This window comes from Mixophyes fleayi, chromosome 6 (assembly GCF_038048845.1).
Source record: "Mixophyes fleayi isolate aMixFle1 chromosome 6, aMixFle1.hap1, whole genome shotgun sequence".
Classification (NCBI taxonomy): Eukaryota; Metazoa; Chordata; class Amphibia; order Anura; family Limnodynastidae; genus Mixophyes; species Mixophyes fleayi.
The window spans coordinates 163,592,183-163,614,217 of NC_134407.1; the positions used below are offsets into that span (position 1 = coordinate 163,592,183).

Sequence of the window (22,035 nt, forward strand, 5' to 3'; positions counted from 1 at the left end):
GACCACTCTGCCCAAGAGAAACTATTAGGCTCTCGGACAGGTTTATCAGTGTTCAGGCTCCCAAGAAACTGTGGTGGAGACTTAGGGCTCATACACACGGGCATCAAAAATAATGCTAGTTAAAGTGCAGCCAATACTGTGTGCATTGTCCTAGCCTTAGAAGAACATTAGAAGTGTGTACATTAATCAAAGAACTCTGTAGTATTTTACCATCATTAACACTTCTGAAAGCTGTAGGCAATGTTGTAGTTTGTGCAGAGAAAACACAGAAATTTTGTGTGTACAAGTCCTTTCACTTTTTGTTTTTGTTTGTTTCTATCAGTGTCAAAGCATAGTTACTAGGCTTTAGATAGGTCTGTTTATGCTTTAAAATACAGTCTGTACAAGACGTTAAAATATTCTGCTTTTTTATTTTTTGCCACACAGTGAGGCAGTCATTTTGTGAGCTGACTCAATCATGAAAATACAACCTATGAATTCAGACAATATGCTGATGTCAGGGCCCTGGAGAGACGAATGTGAAAAGCTCATAATTTGTCTGGTAGAAATGTAATCTGTTAATTGTCGCTTCCTTGAGGGGGATATCAATGAGGCACTTTATGAATCAATACTATTGAAAATGCAGCCAGTGATGTCACAGGTTCCTAGGGCCTGATTCATTAAGGATCTTAACTTGAGAAACTTCTATTTCCGTCTCCTGGACAAAACCATGTTACAATGCAAGGGGTGCAAATTAGTATTCTGTTTTGCACATAAGTTAAATACTGCCTGTTTTTTCATGTAGCACTGGTTTTGTCCAGGAGACTTAAAAGAAGTTTCTCAAGTTAAGATCCTTAATGAATCAGGCTCCTAGTGAATAAGCTGCATTGACATGAGTGTTGGTTAAGTCCACAAACTGGCTGCCTTCACTGTATAGGCAACTGGTGCCCTTCAAGAGTTCTTCATAGGTATAATAATAATAATAATAATAATAGGTATAATAGGATTTTGGAGTAAAAATCGAGCAAATTGCAAAAGCTATTTTTTCTGTGTTGCTTCACTTCTTCCAATTTTCCACTTGTTCCTTTTAATATGGTCTTATTGCTCTGTTTCACTAAGGCAGCATTAAGTCCAGTCGGCGTTCCTCTTATCTCCTGGCCATCACCACTGAACGCTCAAAATCTTGTGATGACGGACTCAATACTTTCCGTGATGAGGGACGGCTGCAAAGGTGAGTGCGAGAAGAGCAAATTTTTGTCTGGCTGTGAGTGAGCACTAGCACACGGGAAGACGTTTTGGTGAACAATAGATGGGCAGTTGAGAAAGACATATCTCATACTAGATGGCTGGCAATGTTTCTGAGATGCCTTTGGATTACAGCTGCAGGGATATTAGAGCTGGTACTAGATCTTCAGTTACAGTGCTGTTTGAGGAGGCACTATATGAGTAGCTGGCAAATGATGTGAGTAAGCATTAGATGGGGTGGGTGGAAAGGTGAGTACTAATGCCGGGGCCCTGGAGAGCCCAATGTGCAAAGCTCATAATGTCTCTGCTAGAAATTGAATCTGATAATTGTCCTTTCCTTCAACCACAGGAGAATTGTGGGCCGGGTGCCAAGTCTGAGGATGCTGCGTAGCTTCTTCACTGATGGGGTGAGAGAACACATTATGTGCATATTATTACTGATCGCCATCTGAGTTTGTATAACACTGGTAGATGCTTATTACACAAGATATTTAGTAGAGCTGTGTGTTTCCTCCTCTCTTACATATAACACAATTCAGGGTTGTGTGCATTATGTCGGTCAGCAGTAGCCCTGTAATGGTGTGGAGGTCCAAGGGTTCTGCCTGCAATGTCTGCTTGTGTGTGTGTGTGTGTGTGTGTGTGTGTGTGTGTGTATATGTGTATATATATATATATATATATATATATATATATATATATATATATATATATATATATATATATATTATATATCTATAGCCTTAATACATTCACCGCCACACACTGGAGACTGGAGGCATCCAATGTGTAAGCTGACCCAATATTGATGAGCAACTAGTCACATCGCTGATACATGACCCCTCGGTGAGGTCACTACTACGTGGGAATTGATGAGCTGTTTGTAGGTTCAGCCCCCAAAATGCCTGTGCCCACTTTATGTATGTGATAAGTAGACTTCAAGTGTATATAAAACACTGGAAGGTTATTTAAACTAAAATACTGATTTTAATGATCAGGAGTTCCAGGATTGAATTGTCAAATACAAGCAGTCTTGATATCCTCATCATCGTCACCATTTATTTATATAGCACCATTGATTCCGCAGCGCTGTACAGAGAACTCATTCACATCAGTCCCTGCCCCATTGGAGCTTACAGTCTAAAGTTCCTAATTCTCTCTCACACACAGACACACACACACACACACACACACACACACACACAGACTAGGGTCAATTTTGTTAGCAGCCAATTAACCTACTAGTATATTTTCGGAGTGTGGGAGGAAACCGGAGCACCCGGAGGAAACCCACGCAAACACAGGGAGAACATACAAACTCCACACAGATAAGACCATGGTTGGGAATTTAGGAATTTAACCCATGACCCCAGTGCTGTGAGGCAGAAGTGCTAACCACTAAGCCACCGTGCTGCCCCTTTTTATTTCTTGAATTTGTAACTTTGGGGATAATGAAGCGACCACCTCCAACTCCCCTCCCTTTTACACTCCCAATAACATCGTTACTTTGTTACTTCTAGTCAGTTGCATTTTGCAGAAATTAGTAGATGTTTTGGGCTCCTTCAGGCAACTGTACCTATGTCCAGTGTTGCAGCTGTTGGGTGAGTGCTGCCCATTTGACCAACATATGCAGTGAGGCATTGGGTGTGAGGTTTAAAATATCAATAAAAAGGGCTCATCTTAGTATTTGTTTACATATAGATCTTGCTGTATATATGCTAATACTATGGGCCTCATGAATTAATCCCATGTAATTTACGCCAAAAGCATAGTCCTTTTATACTATGTCCTTCAGTTTGTTTGCTGAGCTACATGTATCTAAGATATGTGTAAGTACGTAAGATGCTTAAAGTGTATGAAACGATAAAAGCGCCTCTTCCCTCCCCCACTCTGACCCTAGGTCTCGGTGTACATACAGACTGAGACAAACGCCCTTTAACTGCACATGTGCTCTGTGGTTCTACATAAGACCATATGTGTGTATATGTGTGAAAAACTGCAGAAGTATATTCATAAAATATATGCAATGAATATGACCATCACTTCAGACAGTGGCCATTTTGTGGGGTTTGGATGACAAAGTAGTAAATACTTAACTTGCGCGTATGTACTTCTCTGCTTATTGTCTTGTTAATACATACAAGGAACAAAAGGCTGATTATTATCTGTTTACGTCCAGTATTAATTACTCTTGTGTTATTGAGTGATATTTGTATTTTTGTTTTCAGTCTTTGGATAGTTTAGTTGCTTCTGAGGATGGTCGGTCGAAACGTCACTCCACCTCTGAGCTTTCTGATACAGAGTTCAGTGATGTGCGCAGGGAAGGCTGGCTGCTCTATAAACAAATTCTCACTAACAAGGGCAAGGTATGACGGAGGGGATATGTCCTTACATGAATAGTTTGGATGGTTTATAATCATATAAAGTGTTTGTTTGCTATGTTTTATTTTGTGTGACTGTGTACACGTTTCATTTTTCTTTATTTAGAGTTAGAGAATGGATTTCTGTCATTACTATAGTCCCCTTATTGTTCTTCTTTCCTGACCCTACTGTCTCTCAGTCAAAGACTGTCTTACTAAGGTCACATTCAATGTTTTGTGTCATGGTGGAAACTGTATTTCTTTTGTCTTTCCTTTCTCTGTAGAAGGTTGGCGGCGGGCTCCGTCAGTGGAAGCGTGTGTACTCCATTCTGCGCCCTCACCTTCTCTTCTTGCATAAGGAACGTCCAGACTTACAGGGCCCTGGGCCAGGTGAGGAGGAGCAGCCAATCAGCATCCTCGGAAGCCTGGTGGACATCTCTTACAGCGAGACCAAGAGGAAGCACGTCTTCCGGCTGACGACACCTGACTTCTGTGAATATCTCTTTCAGGCTGAGGACCGGGATGACATGTTGGGTTGGGTCAAAGCTATCCGGGAGAACAGTCGGACAGAGGGGGAGGTGAGGATGCTTTTTTAATGCCTGGCAGAGGGATGGTAGGTGGCAGGGAGTCTGTGTAGAAAATTGAGGAGGAAGAGATGATGTGAATAGGGATCTGGTGCACTGACATCTGCTCTGGCATTGTAATATGAAGAGAGGTTTGACAGATGATTATGTGGTTCGATGACCGAGAGAAGAGCAAATGGAAAGTTTGTCTGTCGGTGAGAGGTAGTAAAGTTGGATAGTCCATGCATTTTGGGGGCTAAAGCACTCAGCACTGAGACTGAGCAGACAAATCACATTGGGGCCTGTTACTGTGGATGGCAGATGGTGACACATACAGACATATAGAGGGCAGTTGCTGACTGAATTTACCGACATGCAGAAATGATCCGCTTTGATTTTGACTTGACAATTCTCTGGCAGTTTAGCTCTGCTCGTGCACCGACTCCAGTTTGATAATATTGGTGCATTTTTATACAGCTTAAATGGGAAATAATTATAGGTGTGAGGTAATTCAGGGAAATTGTGAGTAAAGATACTAGTAGAGGATAGATGACATCTGTCATGTATGATTTATAGATGATATTTAGACTTTGTGTATCTTTCTTCCAGGACCCCGGCTTTGCCAGCCATGCTTTAATAAACAAGAAGCTAAACGACTATCGCAAACTCAGGTAAGTTGCCCACAAGTATTTCAGAAGTGCCCTCCTCTTACCTGTCCGTGGATCTAGCTGGCTCATTTCACATCTCTTTACTTTTGTAGTGTTACTGTGGCCAAACCCGACACATCCCCGAAGGGGACACGGAGCTTAGGAATTCGATCAGATCTCTTATGGGCAGCAGGATTGGCAGCCCCACGATCACCAAAGCAAGATGGTGCTGGAAAAGGTAGTGTACTTGTTTATAGGAATGTCGTTGTCATAACAACTTTTGTTATGTATGTGTGTTAATTCACAGTGTGTGTTCCTCAATCCTGCACCCGCCAGTAGTGGGCTCTTTGCAGTAATCATTATCTTGTCTGTGCATTCTCCAGCAGAGGAAGGGACTTCCACCAAAGTACCTTGGGGAATCAACCTTATGAAAAAGAACAAGAAGTGTCCACCGCGGGCATTCGGTGTGAGACTTGAGGATTGCCATCCTGCAGCAGAGAACAAGGTGATACTGCCTGGCAACATGTTAACAGTGCTTCCTCCTTAAATGTTTAAGTAGTTAACATTTCTTTTAATAATCTGTTTTATATATCACAGAACTTTCGGTATATACTAATGCCTATATCTGACTGCATTGTTGTGTTATATCGTTAATATTTCTTTACACAAAGGGGCTGTAGGTTATTATACTGTATTTCCTGTATGTAGTAACTGACTGAAGAGTTGTATCCTGTCCTGTATTGTTTGTGTGTTCCTCCCACTGTTGTCACCTGAAATGAATGCCCATTAATTGCTGATTAATATATAAAACAGAGCGTACCGCTAATTGCCCAGTGGTGCCATCTGCTGGGAGTTTCTTGAATTGACAAAATGTGTGCTGTACATGAAGGTCATATTGTATCACACGCAGGGGGTTCCATTGATAGTGGAGTTGTGCTGTACACTGGTGGAACAAAATGGCCTGGAATATTTGGGAATATACCGTGTTCCTGGAAATAATGCTGTCGTAAGCAGTCTACAAGATCAGCTCAACAAGGGCCTAAGTGAAAGCATCATACAAGACCAGGTGAGAGGATTAGGGGTGGATCCACACTCAACTTTTAGCAAATAGGGCACCTGACATATGTGCCCCGTACTCCATCTGCCATAAGATAAGAATCTTAGTTTAAATAGCTTATAACATGATGTTATAAGCTATTTATTTACCATAAAATACTTAGACCGTCTACCAACATGATCTTCTTACAAGTGCATGAGTTACGCAATCATCTACACACTACTTCATATATATAAGTCAATTTCACAACTCAAACCTCCAGATGGTAATCAGACAATTTAAACATGATTGATAACCTCTTCTGCCTTCTGATGTAAAAAAAAAAGGCAGCATATATTAGTTCAGTTTGAAAGCATAATGGTCAGAACTCTCTCAAACTCCTGCCTTCCTTATTTACACTAATACAACTTGACAGGTAGCCAGAATTACTGTCCATTTCATACTTTGTTGCAACAATGTTGCTATATACTGAAAACCGTTAATCACTTTGTGCTGCAGAGAAGTTGATAGCTTGTTGTATCAATCATTATTTTGTGTTGGTTTCAATCACAAGACAACAAAACAATGGACAGAAATGTTTGTATAACGCATACCATGTTATCTCTTTACATTTTCCATCACATTATGCCATTTTCTTCCTGATTTTTTTTTTGTTTTGTTTTGGTTTCAGCGTTGGCAGGATTTGAATGTGGTCAGCAGTTTGCTTAAATCTTTCTTTCGAAAACTGCCTGAGCCCCTCTTCACTGACAGTGAGTACGCCACTGTGATTGGTGGATGAAATGACTGCGTTGGCTGGTGATATGGTACAGTGTGGACAAAAGACAATTTAGGTTAATTAGGAACCAGATAAATGTGCTACAGCAGAGCGTTTCATTTTGAGCAAATGCTGCGATTTTCCTGTGTCGCTCAGACATAGGCGCTCTTCCACGTTACACTTTTGGCCACTGCCCCAGGAAAGCAGTTCTCATGGTGGAAAGCTTAAAAACATAACTGCCTACTTTCGGCGTTTGCTTTTATCCTAAAATGCTGACTTAAATAAATAATGAAAACGTTGAGACAGTAGGATTGTTTTAATTACATGTGCCCCGGGTATATTTTATGCTCAAAAAAATGTGTTCTAATGTAAAGTGCATCTAATAGGGAAGAGGTGTTGCTGAAAATATAGGCTTCTGTGTGGATAAAAATACCCAGTGGACCCACGTTCGGGAAAGACCTCCCATAAATGCACTCTCTTAATTCCTTGATTCTTAAATATTTTATAGTACAAAACAAAATCTTGTTCTCTTCAATCCTCCATGGCAGCCATTACAATGGATAGAACCCCCCCCCCCCCTTCCAAAAAAAAAATGAATGCCAGCTCCTCCTCTTCCCCTACTATCAGGTAGGTCAAGTAGTGTTCTATTAGGTTCTCTAGTGCAGGGGCTTTACCCCTCTCATGGGTCTCGTGCCTCAAGCCGTGGATGGGGCTGGCTACCCGGGGATTCCTCAGTCTGCTACCGCTGGGAGCAGTTCTAGTGAAGGAATTACAAATTTGGCGCAGATTTTCTGACCTCAGCAGTCTGCTTATGCGCAAGAGCAGTGTCGTAGATCAGGGCGCCAAGATAGAGACCAGGCTCACGGAGGGCTCGGAAATACTAAGAAGTGTTACCTGCCATAAGAATATGTTACATTTGTTTTATTGCAAAGTAGCGCAGCAAGCTACAGAGACCAGAGCTGAGCCTCAATGGAGCCAGAGTCAAACCTTAAACAATTGAAGACGACCTGCGCTAGGTAAGCCCCTAAAATTAGGGGTGTTTACTCTATGCATATTCCTTTGAGTCAGTATAGTAACGGTCTGTCCTTTCAGTGCTCTCGTAGAACCTGTGGAAGGAAAGAAGGACAGCAAGCCTACAGCGGCGTAGTTTGTGGATCCTGTGATAAGTCTCTAACTACTGAGCTTGAAGGAGTGTTTTGTACAATTTACAGTTCTCAACCCAAGGGACTGATACAGCTCCCTGGGCAGTTTTGAGATCTTCTGGCATGAATGAAGGAATATTTTATAACAGAAGAGGGTTTTAAGTGTAATGCAGGGATTAAAGAGAGACAAGCATGGATTTAGAGGTAGTGTATTTGCAGACGGAATGTGATCCTTCAGGGTATTTGGAAGATGGGGCTGATCTCGCACTAGGAAAGGGACTCTCCTCTTTATTTGAATCTCAGGGTACATTCACACCGGTTATTTTTGAGTCGATGCTCTTCCAACAGCTTAAACTATTCTTTCTCAAAAGACCAGAGTTGGAGACAAAAATAGAAGGCGTATCAGTCCTGGAGTTCATAGTTCTGTATCATTACAAATTCACTTTTAATTCATCATTTTAAAAATCTATTTCAGGTATCTTGTTGCCAAAAAAACAAAAAAGTTTAAAATTATACAAGGGAGACTCATTGGGAGGACTAATGATTTGGTGTGTATGAATGTATGACCTATAAGAGAAGGATATCACTAGTAGGAATAGAATATCAGTGTCTCCTTTAATAGGACTAAAGTAACACTCCGATATAACTTCCTATAATCATTAGTTTAACAAGTATTTGAAACACTGGTATGATATAAGGATAAGGGTATTGATATCCTTTATAGAGATGAGCAGTAGGAGTATACTATAGAGGGTAATAGTATGAATGGAGATGTACCTAACAGATAAATGATATCCAGTGATAAGTGCTACTCTCCCATGATCATAGGTAGATGGTGACTATACACCTCTAAAACAAAAGAAAGGCATTATGGTCTATAATTATAGTATATTAGGTAGTATTCAAGATTGTGTGCTACTGGGGATTCTGCAGTTGCTAATTTAAATAAAGAATAGAGAACAGAAATCACATTATTTCTAGTCTGAAGTGACATACTCTCTTAAATGTGGTCAAGTCCCTACAAACTAGAGAACTAGGCAAAGATTGTGGATATGAGTATAATTGTGAATATTCAAAAACAGTGGTTTCGAGAGCTATTTTATGAAGATTCATATTTTATCTGGCACCACTTTGAAATCTGGTGTGGCTATGGCCTCAGTAGCCAAGGCACTTAGATTACGAGGAGATACACTGCATACAGATGTCCAAGAGAAAGTGAGCAGACAATATATGTTGAAAAGCATTGAGATAATGCAGAGGCATTGAGTTACTGTGTGAAGCATATTTGCATTGCTTTTTAATCAAGAGTGATGGCATCAGCAGCAAAGCCTAGGAGAGCTTTCTGTGTTGGACTCTTGGTCAGCAGATAACATTTGGTGGATCCCTCTTCTTTGGAGACAAATTGTACACTGTCATACAGAAACCCTCTGAGGGTAAATCTAACAGTTTTCCACAGGACAGGCCTAAGTACTCTCCCTCAGCAGCAGTTCAGAGAGGTGAGAGGTTCTAAGCCAGGGAGACAGTGTGTACTACAGAATATGCCTACTACACCCAACCATTCCTTTCGGGCATTCAAACCTAAAAATAGGTTAAATGAGAAGAATCCACAATGACTGTTGTCTGGATCAGCCCTCATTTACACCAGTAGGGGGCAGAATCGCACACTATGTGGAAATATGGACCCACCCTACCAGAGATCAATTGGTGTTGGACATTGTAATGAACGGGTACAAAAATAGTTTCATCAGCATCCCACACAGACCTGCGTTGTCCGGTCCAGGATTCCTTCAACTGTAATAGAATTGGTAAAACAGTCTACAATCCTTAAGAAAGACTCCTGCAATTTTTCTTGTTCCTGCAGGTCAAGAAAGCAAAGGTTGCTGTTCTATGATCTTCCTTGTCAGACAGTCATTGGGAACCTTTGGCACAGTTCTGGATTTGAAGAGACGCAACAATTTTGTCCACAGCGTGAATTTGGTCTCTGCAGCCTCAGGTTCTGGGCTTTGGGACAGCACTTTCAGTTCAATGGACGCTCTTCAGACTGGCAACATCTCAGATAACTTTTTACCAAGGTGCAAATTCCTCTCGTGATGGAATTGAGGAAACAAAGGGGTCACAGTATGACCCTATCTGGATGACATTCTTTTGGTTAATTCAGAACAGATTGTCAACTACAAAACAGCTCAGGTGAGGGCAAGTTTAGAAGAACGTGGCTGGATTATGTGAACAAGGCGAAAAGTCATCTCATCCCTTCACAAAAAATATAATTTCTGGGGGTCCAGACAAACACAGAGCAAAGTGTCTCTATGAGAAGAAAGATGTATCAAGTACCTGTGCCTGGCACAACATTTGCAAACTCATCAGCGAATCTCAATAAGAAAAGGACTTCAATGGTTGGGAATGTTTTCCTCCACCAAGATGGCAGGTGTAGTAGATGGCAAATGTGAAATCTCCAGTGGGAACTTCTAACACTGCAGAATCACAAGCAGACTTATTTCAATCAGGCAGTGTCTCAGGTGTGGCTAGGCCCAAAGTTAAAGACAAGCTGAGTGTCACTATTCATGTCAGAATGGATAATCTAACACGTCAGTGTCACAGACTGGAGAGGCCACCTTCAGGAACAGTTGGCGCAAGATACATGATCACAAAGCTAGAAAAGACTTCACATGAATGTTGTGGAAATTGGAGCATTGTGGAATGCAATTCAGCACTTTCATCCTCCTCTAAAAGGGAATATCTCAGACAACAAGACTGTGGCAGCCTTGATAAAAATGCCTGGGAGGCACCAGAAACATCATGGAAGTTGCAAAAATCATATCTTCACCAGAGAACAATCTGAAGTCTCTCTTAGCACTGCATGAAGCCGGCAAACAGAATGTAGTATCTTATTACCTCAATTGAAAATAGATTCATCCAGGAGAATGGATTGTACATCAGGAAGTGTTCCAGCTACTGATAGAGACATTTGGACTTCCTTAAGTGGACATTATGGGAAAAAGCAAAATGCAAAGTACCCAGCTCTTCTCTCTGCATGATGTTCCACAGACCGAGGGAACAGATGCTCTGACTGTTCCATGGACTTTTCACCTTGGTTATGTCTTCCCTCCATTTCCACTCATCACTCGTATTAGAAAAAAAGATGTCACAAGGTAATCAGGGGATGGTGCCTACTTGCTGGGATTGGCACTACTAAACTTTGAGGTGCAGAGTCTAATGCGCCCCTTGTCTTTGCCAGGTACCCCCGCAAGGAGATTTGGATTTTTCGCAAGGGAAAATCCAAACCCTTTTGCGCAGGTCTCTGTTCTCCAAGACAGTTTCCAGCGAAGCATTAAGGTGCTTGAAAGTAGTCTTACAGTCAGAGTTCAAGCCGATCAGGATGTGCAGTGCAGAAGGGAGATCCAAAATGTTGGTTAGAGAATAGTTAGTGGTCTGGTACCAGAAATATCTTCATAGCCAAATTGCAGTCTCATTAATTTATTTCACTGAATAGTGTCTATTTGTTTTTGATGTGTTTTTTTTTTGTGGGCCTCCCTGTTGTATTGCTTTGGTACGTTTCATTGCAATGGCTGCCATGGAGGATTGTAGAGGAAAAATGTGAATTATGCTCCCAATTCCTTTTTCCTTCAAATACTCCATAGCAGCCCAATTACCCATCCATGCTTATTAAAATATTTTTTAGAGAATGTTTGGCAAGTAAAAAAAACATAGGGAAAGAGGAAGGGCTTCCTTATGTACCATCCTGGGGGGATGGGGGTCACCTAAACTGGAAGGGCTGCCATGGAATATTTAGGGGAAAAGGGATTAATGGTAAGTATAATTCTCATTGTGCAGTACAAGGTGCACAAGTACACTAATCCGCATTCAGCAACTGACACCCCAATCTGCCCCTCCTCCCAAATTAAAATGTACTGATGTGACACATGATATAAAGACAGCACGAAAGTCTCTTTATTCTCATGAGATGAGTTAAAAAAAATATAAGTTATAAGTAAGTGGGTCATCCAAAACTGCAAGGACTTCACACACACGTGTGCTTAGATGGTCCACAAATTAAAAAATTGTTTTCATGGTACATCTCTGGAAAACGAGCGTAACGAGCAAGGAACACACTCGCCCTGTATGTCCTGGACAATAACTGACTCTCTTTGTGTATCTGAAGGCAGCACATACACAACAGTTGATAGAGTGGACAAATTAAGCATTAAGGTCATCAAAATTGATGTGTAATTGATATTTCTGCTTAGACATATTCTGGACAAACATGGGCTGTAGGTGCGAAACCTGTGTATGTCCAGCTTAAATGAGACGTAACTGCTGTCACACTGTTAGCATGCAAAGGGGCAGATTCATTTCAGTGCGCGGTGACCCCATGTGTCTCCGCAGACTGTTCCAGAGACACATCGCATCTGCATTGCATAAATATCCGTTCCCCTTTCCTTGTGTCCCATAGAGATGTACAGAAAAATGTCTGGAAAGTTCTTACCATAATAGTCGGCAATAGGTGCATCTAAACATCGAGACAATATTCAGAGGCAGCTCATGCCAAAGTGAATCTCCCCACAAACAGTCCATATCATTAATGTGGAGATAAACATAATATTGGCCTTTTATTTGTGTAACATTGAGTGCAGAACTCTTCCCTGTAAATTACTTCATATTTTTTTCGTGTTTGTCTTTACAGAGTTCAAAATACCGTTTATTCAAAAAACCTTTTCAAAGTCTTAAGAAGCAGCTAATATGCTGCTCATTACAACCCCTCCTATCCCTTGATTTGCTTATTTTTTTAAAGCTACACATCTTAGACCAAATTGCCTCAAATTGCTTAGATATGGTCTTGAAATGACCAACAATCCTAATCACCTTCCAATGATTGTGATAAATCATATGCTGCTCGGGTCTGGTGGAAAATGTGGCCAAACAATGACTGTGACTAAACAGTGTGTAGTCTGCAAACATTGGGTCTCGTAGGATATGGAGATGTAGCCTTGGAGCTGAGACGATGAATCTGTCCAGTTTGGCCTCAAACAGAAATGCATAGTGATCATTAATTATAGAATATTAGATGGCAGAAGTAGATTTTTAAGACCATTATCTTTGCTGGTAAATAGGGCAGCCACAGTAGAAGGATCCAGTGACCTGAAACTTCTGCTGTTGAATAGGGAAGCCGTGGTAGAAGCATAAAACTTAGAAGAAGTTTGCCTTTTGGAATATTTGTCACATAATACCACATGGCAACATAGGACATTGTACTTGCTGCATTTTGTGGGAAGTGGCACTAGATCTTCTCACTGCAAATCACATAGGCAATATCATTTTTGCAAAAAAAATATTGTAATTCAGAACAAAAATGTGATATAAAAAGGCATTGTACCTGCGTGAGCAGTCTTTGTAAACGTATGACAAACTGAATTTCCATTTCAATACAACACTAAAAGTGCCTGTGGCAGCATATACTGTAAAGATACCCTTGGACAGATCATCCTGATTGTAATAAAATGTATCCAAACATACACTTGCATTTTCAAGATATTTAATTTGTCCTCATACATTATTATCAATATATTTAGATTATACATCTTGCTGCCCATGTAAAAGTTTTTCTTTGTTATTAGTGGTACATATATTATTGTAATTAATGAATGTCTGACTTGTTGGAAGAGTTATTCAAGGCTAATAGATGCACGTTTACAGTCTGCTATCCATTTCTTTTGCAGACAAATACAACGAGTTTATTGAGGCAAATCGCTCGGATGATTCTAGGGAGAGGATGAAAAGGCTTCGAAAACTGGTAGTGTAAATTTTTCCAGCGTTCCCCACCTAATCTTATGTCATTTCTGGTCTCCATCATTCTCGCTCTCCGAAAATAACATAATAGTACCTAATATTAAATGTGTGATATATAATACAGCAAGTACCGATCCTTCAATTATTCAATTTTTCTGTGGTCTAGATATAGATATAACAGGCAGAATAACCAGAAGCTATGCTCTTGTGTTCTTGTGTGGAAGTCCTGGAATCTACACACTGTGGTCCATGCTGTTTGATAACAGTATTGAATATAGTGTTATGAAATATAATTGAATACTGCAATATATTTTATAAAATGTTTTTAATTGTTTTATTGAGGTTTTCAAAATGAAAATAAAACAATACCCTGTTGTTTTGGAATTGTTTACTTATATTATCAAAGTTACATTGGCAGAAGCACATCAGCAGCAGAAGAGCATCTAGAAACAAAGGATGAATGTAATGCCTGTATTACATTCTGTGGACTAATGCTCCTACGCTTCATCCTTCATTGACAGCTTGCTGGAACCTGACACCACCAGATTATTTTCTCCTTGGTCTGTCATCTGTGTTGCAGCAGATCCAGAAATATGTACCATATATGTTTTTACTCAAGATCAATGATTTTTACATTCCATTAAAACTTTGTTCACCATCTGGTGACCACAGCCCTAAATACTAAGAAGGAGCTTTATAGATAAAAGCGTAAATTAAAAAAACAAACTAGTCTATGGACAAAAGTGTGTGGTGTTCTTATTAAAAAAAGAAAAGAAAATCTGAATGCAGCCAAATGAACATTTTGTGATTTGTTTTTTTTTTGTTTGATGATTTTTTTTTTGTTTTGATTTTTTTTTTGCATTTACATCTCAAATGAAAATTGACTGACTTTCAAGATTAGGTTTCATATATAAGACCTTAAATAACCAGTCAAGGCGGTAAAATATTTGTGAATTTCTTCTGCTGTTAAAAAGACAAAAAAACAAAAACAAAAAAAAAACCAAAATACAACTTTTGTGAACTGTGGACCTGCGGTTTCTTTCCTAAGGAAGAACTTTGCTTTAGATTTACATCAACGTGACCTCTTCAAAAAGTATTTTTATTCTTGAGCAATTTAAGTAACATGCGTTTAACAAGGATTTGTAGTAGTTTGCTAGGAGTAGTTTGCTGATTTTAAGTCGCAAGGACTGTAACATTAACAGCTCACTATTCCGAACACTGAAAAGAACAGTGCAGTATAATTTAGATTTACTGTATGGTTATCTGCAGTTTACAATTGGTTTCCTCTGCTCTATTGTCTCATTAGATGATGTATTTTCTTTATCCTCAGATTAGAGAACTCCCCGCATACTACTATGAGACACTGCGCTTCCTTGTTCGTCACCTGAAGACAGTAGCCGACCACTCTGAGAAAAACAAGGTGGGGGGTTACTCTCTGTTAGAATGAGGTTTAAGGGCTTGTGTGATTTATTATAACTCTTATAATCAGTGTACAGAGAGGACATTAGAGACCAGTTTATTATCAGTTCTAAAGACCACAAACCTTAATAACAAAAATATGAGATGGTTCGTAAATTCTGTAAATATTAAAGTGTTTAAAACAGATCTCTCAGTATTACTGCCTGACTTCATATACCAACAAGGGGAGCATTCCAATTTGTTTGTTCCAGTGTGTATGTTTGGCACCACAAAATATTAATACTATATATCTGATCCACAATCCTCTTAAAATGTTTCTGTTGAGTGTGCACAATGGAAGCAGCCATTTTATGTTTTGAAACGGTGTCCAGCATATCAAATCAGCGGCGTCACTAGTATATAAAATTAACTTTATTTTTGTGATTGATTCAGTCCACACAATGTCTACCTTCAGTGAGTACAAATGAAATCTCCTTTCCTTCTGTTTAGATGGAGCCTCGAAATCTGGCCTTGGTTTTCGGCCCTACGCTGGTTCGCACATCTGAGGACAATATGACGGACATGGTGACACACATGCCAGACCGCTATAAGATTGTAGAAACCCTCATCCAACATGTGAGTAATGACATGTGTGCATGCACTAAACATGACAGAAGTAATTATAGATTACTGGATGGCATAGAAACAATATTGTACCCCTGGTAGACATTAGAAGTGACAAAGAGTGGGTCTGCTGTTCTATAAGGTATTCATCTGTCCTTTGCTGTTAACTCGCTTCCCCTTTCTCTGTGTTGCAGTCTGACTGGTTCTTCAGTGAAGAGCACGAGAAAACTGAAAAGGTAAATATGCAGAGAATGAAACATTGCCGAGGAATGCAGAAAATCCAGTCATTTTGTAATAGTATTCAATGGGAATCATTTTTCAGATTTTTTTATCTCCGCTTTCTATCTGTCCTCAGTCTTAAACACATTCCCGTCCTCCCCCTCCATCGTATCTGTTCTCCATCTCTCACGCATGCTCCTCTTTAATCTCAGATTCTTATCTACTTCATATTATACTCATCTGTCCTACATCTTACTCTCTTATTTCTCCTCCATCTTGTACTTTTACCCATCATACATTCATATATGAAGTTGTTCTTACCTGTCCTCTCTCACGTTCTCATCTATCCATTGTCTTATAAACTTACCTGTTCACCATTCCACATACTTGTCTATTTCTGCATTATATTCTTTTACGTGTCCATTTCACGTTTCCTACCTGCCATCTGTTTTGAGGTTCTTACCAGTTCTCGTATCTTGCTGTTCTTACCTGTCCCCTCTATCACTGATCTCCTCTGTTGCAGCCTTCATATCATCCTACATAATATCCAATGTTTTTCATATGCATGTGGTGTGTTTTTAGACTCCAGTGGACGAGTCAGATTCCCAGTCTGTACCAAATATTGAACACCTTCTGCCAAATATTGGACGGACGATAGCAACTGGAGACACCTCAGGTATGTCCTAAAATTGTTAGGTTGATGGGTAGATCTGAAAGAACACTGGTTTTGTGGGTGGACAGGAAGTCCTTTACAAATAGCAAATCGGCCATGTCGAAGCTGTGGACCCGCTGTACAGCCTTGATTTACGGAAATTTATCTAGATTTCTACAGCGGCTTATAGGTCTGCAGGCAAAATAGCTACATTTGCAGTGAAAGACGAGTTTGCAAAGGCAGACATGAAAGAGTTGGTTCGAGTGGAGGTGAAATCTTGGGTGTCTTTGTCCATTATACTTGGACTACTGGGGTCCAACCTTCCTAATTACCCTGGACACTAAGACCAAGAAGGGGCCAAAGAGCCACAGCACCTTTTAAAATAGGGCTGGCAAGCTTTTAGGTGTGAGATTAGGAATTATGTTGTTTTGAAGCTTGTTTTCACTGTCAGGGGATAGATGCCATAAATAAGTCTAAACTGAACAGTATTTCAAGAGGAAAACTTTATTCAGTTAAAATGGGTGGTATTCAGGGGTATGAAGTGTGCTTCATAAATGATCTCCAGTGTTCTATTTACCTTCATCTCACTGACTGTTACACTTACACATGTGACACTGTAGGTAATGTAGCCAATCTGATGTTAGAAAGACATATCACTCAGTCCACTCATGGTGTAAGCGCAAAACCCTGACCCACCCTGGCATGTTGTGACCTCAAGTAATTCCTAGCCTTTCTTCCTTTCCTCCTTCTCCCGGCATCTGCTCCCTCTCCTCCTCCTCTCTCTCCTCTCAGCGGATCTTCTGCAGCAGTGAACAACGGGTATGGTTTGGTTTCTACCGCTTCCCCTTCTAATCACCGGGGTGTTTGTAAGAGAGATGGAAGTTGCACTAGATACGGCTTAGATGAAATGGCAACATATAAACTACCGTATTATTGGTGGATAGAGGAAGATAATGCTGAAGCTAGAGGTTTATCTATGGCAGTTTCCTTCAGGGAAATGACTGATTTGACATAATTGAACTGATAAAAATGAGTGTGTATTATCTCCAAAATATTGCCATTTATTACAAGGAAAGGGGTAGACTGGAGTATAGATTATAAAGTAGATCATTTAGCTTTCTTCATCTCTCTTATTTCCACCCATTGCCCAGGGGTTTAACACATCTTATGGCTGTTACTGTGTGGCGTTGTCACGCTGATGTCCTGTGTTACTGCTGCTCTCACACTTACAGAGCGGCCCCAGCAAGGTGTCTGCAGGCTCCTCCACAACCAAAGTGATCTGTTGTCTGTTCACAATGGCCTTGATTATGCCCTAAACTGTTCACATTTATTCTCTTTAAAGCCACTTCCCTCCACCCCATCACTTGTCCTGCCATACTGCCCCTCCACCCAATACCTGTAAATGGCTCAGTGTCACTCGTCCCAGTACCTCGTGAATGTTTATCTCTAACCATTCTACCTACTTCTTTATGTGATCCTTTGTTTTCTCTTCATCGTCCTCTCCTCCATAAATGGATAATGTATATGTGTTAAAATTCAGCACCATTTCTGATTAAGTATAGATTTAATGAGGATATAGTTTTATGAACATGGATATAGTTTTATGAACGTCTCTGCACGGTAGAGCTGCAGTTGTTATCTCTGTAGCTTTTCTTTCCCTGCTCATTGTCACTTTTTTCTTTGTATTTTAAAACATCATGTATTGCTGTATTAGCTCTAGTTAGTTGATAGTTTCCTATAGCTGAAGGCTCACCCAGATGAGCGCTTTCAAGAAAGTAGTTGTGTACCAAATGGAACATAACTCGACTAATCTGCTGAAAATACCGCGTCTGTGGATCCTTATGCCATGTTGCCTGTGCTGTCCGCACAAAAAAATGCAGACATCCTTTTTTTGTGCCTTCCTCCACTATTTCATTGTTATCGTTGTGGACACTGATTCGAGGCAACACACCATAAAGACAGCCAATTATAGATTGTTTACATGCTCATCCGAGTTGCTTTATTCACACACATCGATAAGCGGCACAGAAGAACACATTTTTTTAGATTTTAAATTTCTTGGGGCATCTCTCTTCTACCCCCTTTCCTGATGGTGTGGACAGCACAGGAAGCAATGGATTTCTAGTCTTGGTATTTGCATTGTCTTTCATTTGGAGGTGACAAGAATACTTAGTTCGAAAGCACTTGACTGGATGAGTCCTAAGAGTCTGTGCAGACCCCTTGGCATGACTCATGTCAATACAGTTGGCTGACAGAAACATTACAAATCAATGAAATGGAGACAAAAATGCTAGTCACATTTTATTTTTGTACTTTTCATTATAATACATCTTATTTTCTAACTAAAAGAACAGTTTTTTTATGATGTTTTAACGTTTTTGATACTGTAACTTACTCTCGTCCCATCATGTGCTTATATCTCATCCTGACAAAATCTACCTCTTGTTCCACTCTCCTCTCTCTACTCTGTGAGATCTCATCCGTGCTGGAGGGGCCTGCAATATTCCTTTACGTGTAGTCCATGTGTTTGTGTCCATGTGTGAGCAAAACTGGTTTTTGTTAGTGTGTCTTTACTAAGACGTTCATCTATATGCCAGCTTTATGCCTTGTTGTTCATAAACATAGCAAGTTGGATGGACAGTCTGGTTGTATTAGACCTGCCTGGCCTCATATATCTGCTTGTGTGCTCCCAAAACAACCGGCAGAACCATTTACTATCGGACTGGGTCAACCTGATGTCTGTCAGCTTGGTCAGCTGGTAACAGTGATCTGCCGGTACGGGTGATGATTAGCCCACCACACTAACTTGTGCCCTGTATGACCTTAATTGCTCAATTTGAGCTCTGAGCCATTGGATCCATCCAATTCAATCAGTCACAGATGCCGTTTTCTTGGTGCTCAGGCTGAGTGAGCGGACCTGTCCATGTAATGACCACTTTACAAGTAGCTACAACTTTAAGGTAAAACATTCTATTCAAAAATACAAAACTTTAGCCATTTGTCTGGTACAAATGAACATTTTATAATATCAACTACATCGGTATGTAGTATGATCCATATGTTGACAAAAAGATAACTTGGGATAACAATTATTGTTAGTATTAGAAAGTATTTTTTTTTCTTTGCCCCTGTCACATTTTGAAGACCTCTTGATATGGAAGTAGGAAGTTAAAGGGAAATTTCATCATCAGGAGGCCTGGAATGTAAAATAATAAATGAAAGTTATGCATTCTAGTAAGTACATTTAAAAGGTGGCACTTTCGTTGTTGTGTCTGTGATGTATTGTGTTAACCATATGTTTGTGGGTTGTTGGTGACCCATTTGTGTTGTGTTTAATATAATGGTCGAAGTGAAAGGTTTAGAGGGGAAATGCAAGATCATAATGGTGAAACTGGCACTTCTTGGGGGTGTAATATAGGCAGCAGGGATAATAAAGGTTGTGGCATTGTACACGCCTAACTCTCTCCTCTCCTTTTATTTCAGATTCAACCAACAGTGATTCTGCCAAAGCCAAGGTGAGTGCTACACATGTGCAGTAGATGAAAGCAATGCTGTTCCTTTTTTATTAAGTGAAAACAGACTTGTTCTATAAATAGGTCATATGGTTGTTTAAGGAAAAGATTCAGTGATGCTATTTTTACATACGGTGGGGAATCATTTACAAAGCGCAAAATGGATGAGTATCAGTTTTGGTCCTACCGTGCTCCTTGATTTAAGCAAGTGTGCCTAGATTTCCTCCAAAGCGCATGGGTTTGCAGAGCAAGATGGCGGCATTTGCAGAGGTATAGAGGTTTGAAGACACATTGGGATACACATTGCACTCCGATGAGGAAGCATGTAAACAAAAGCGTCACATATGCAAATTAGTCACAATCTTTGCTGAATTTTCTTTTTTTGTTTTGATAACTTTCAGAATTAACTTTGGTTAAGTTGGTATGTAACCTTGCTGTTTATTTTCAGGCTTCTCGAAAGGAGCTTTATGCCCGCGATATCCTGTCCATTCCCTTCATTTCAGCAGTCAACCGCAAACGCAGGAAGCGGAGAGATGAAAAGCGCTTTGGGAGCAGCACAGAGGAGGATGACTCTGAACAGGAAGTGACCCGGGTGGGGCAGACTGAACAAGATGTTGAGGTGTTAGACAAGCAAAGAGAGCCCGGGGAATCCCAAGAACCAGTATGTTTAAAGCCCCAGGATCAAAAACTGGCAGGTGCAGAGGACACAGAAGCTGAGAATAAAGGTCCTGGAAGTAGGTGGGTGGCTCCGGTAGAGGAGAGGATACCAGCAGATGCTCGTTCTATTGTCTCTGGATACTCAACTCTGTCTACGCTGTGCTCAGAGCCTGCCTCCAGTGTTCGGGGTGGAGATGAGGCGGATGATGAGCGCAGTGAATTCAGCCACATGGAAACCGACACGGAGCTGGGAGGAGGAAGAGAAACCGAAAGACCACGTTCTCAGGACTCATTCACCTCTCAAAGGCTAATTCCTGGGGATACACTAGCTCGCAAAAAATTGGGTAAGGGTAAACTTGAAACCTCTGATGAACCAGTGTCTTCTCACTCTCGTCCGCCTCAGCGCTCAAGGCCGGCTGCAGATGACCTTTGTGTGGCAGCACTGCGTAAGCCTGGCTCCCCAGAAACTCGCCGTAGGAAGAGTGCCTGGCGGCGACATACTGTGGTGCTCCCAGGGCAGCTGACTGACCTTAATTTTAATGACTGGAAAGAGCCAATCCTTGGAGCCACAGCAGCTTCTGAACCTAGTGCCCGATTAAGTGGGGGAGCCTGGGCCGAGGGGAGGGATTCTGGGCTCAGTAGCTTGGAATCCCAGAAAGCCAAAAGCCCAACAGTTCAAGAACCTGTCGCCAACAAAGGGTCCAAATCTCAAAATCCTTCTCTTCCCGGGCTCCGCCATTATTTGTAACCCTTCCTTGGCAATTTCTACTGTTAATATAACCAGATGTACACCAGGGTGGTCTCATCACATCTTCAGCACTCATGCACCACAGAGATATGCCTGACCATAATATCATGGCTTTAGGCCATCTTGTTACATAGAGTTGCTTTTTCTATTCTTTATTGTTCTGAAATAGCGTATACCCAGGTGGTGCCATCTCCTGTCAGAATATGTCCCTACCTCTTCTTTCAAAGCAACTAACTTAATCCCTTTTGGCATTGACCAAATATAGTAAAGGAGATAGGAGGGTCAGTAAGTGAGTCTTTATAATATGTCTGCAGTGTCTCCCACAACCCGCTGCTGTAGGATGATTATTGGGCGTTCTATATGCAGAAGGGGATTACCATTGACAGACAATACACTTCATTACTCTACACAGCAACTCATTAAGTACAGTGGGGACGTAAATGGATCCATGAACTTTGGTGCCTTATTGCATAATTTTACCCTTTCTCCCATTCAGACTACTGTTTGAATGTGAACGGCAGTATGTGCACAATAATTTAGCAAATAAGATACTGGTCACTATACATGTACAGTACATTGGTTATATTTATACATACACACTGTGCAGAGTGATATATCTATCGATCATCTGTCTAACGTGTGTGTGTGGGTGCATATATATATATATATATATATATATATATATATATATATATAT

At 40.6% G+C, this 22,035-nt stretch overlaps 1 protein-coding gene across 2 annotated transcripts in view; it reads left to right on the forward strand.

The window, feature by feature from the left end:
- The window catches only part of ARHGAP23 (Rho GTPase activating protein 23), a 60,378-nt gene extending 38,574 nt beyond the window's left edge, over positions 1-21,804 (forward strand). For both annotated transcript variants that reach the window (XM_075177028.1, XM_075177027.1), the window contains exons 9-24: positions 1,099-1,210; positions 1,574-1,631; positions 3,450-3,587; positions 3,866-4,159; positions 4,754-4,815; positions 4,905-5,029; positions 5,175-5,296; positions 5,702-5,857; positions 6,519-6,597; positions 13,459-13,532; positions 14,859-14,948; positions 15,437-15,562; positions 15,745-15,786; positions 16,352-16,445; positions 19,905-19,936; positions 20,382-21,804. In XM_075177028.1, coding sequence (XP_075033129.1) covers positions 1,099-1,210; positions 1,574-1,631; positions 3,450-3,587; positions 3,866-4,159; positions 4,754-4,815; positions 4,905-5,029; positions 5,175-5,296; positions 5,702-5,857; positions 6,519-6,597; positions 13,459-13,532; positions 14,859-14,948; positions 15,437-15,562; positions 15,745-15,786; positions 16,352-16,445; positions 19,905-19,936; positions 20,382-21,338 — 2,561 coding nt within the window. In that variant the 3' untranslated portion in view covers positions 21,339-21,804. The remainder of the gene's footprint in view (positions 1-1,098; positions 1,211-1,573; positions 1,632-3,449; positions 3,588-3,865; positions 4,160-4,753; positions 4,816-4,904; positions 5,030-5,174; positions 5,297-5,701; positions 5,858-6,518; positions 6,598-13,458; positions 13,533-14,858; positions 14,949-15,436; positions 15,563-15,744; positions 15,787-16,351; positions 16,446-19,904; positions 19,937-20,381) is intronic.
- The last annotated feature ends 231 nt before the right edge of the window (positions 21,805-22,035 follow it).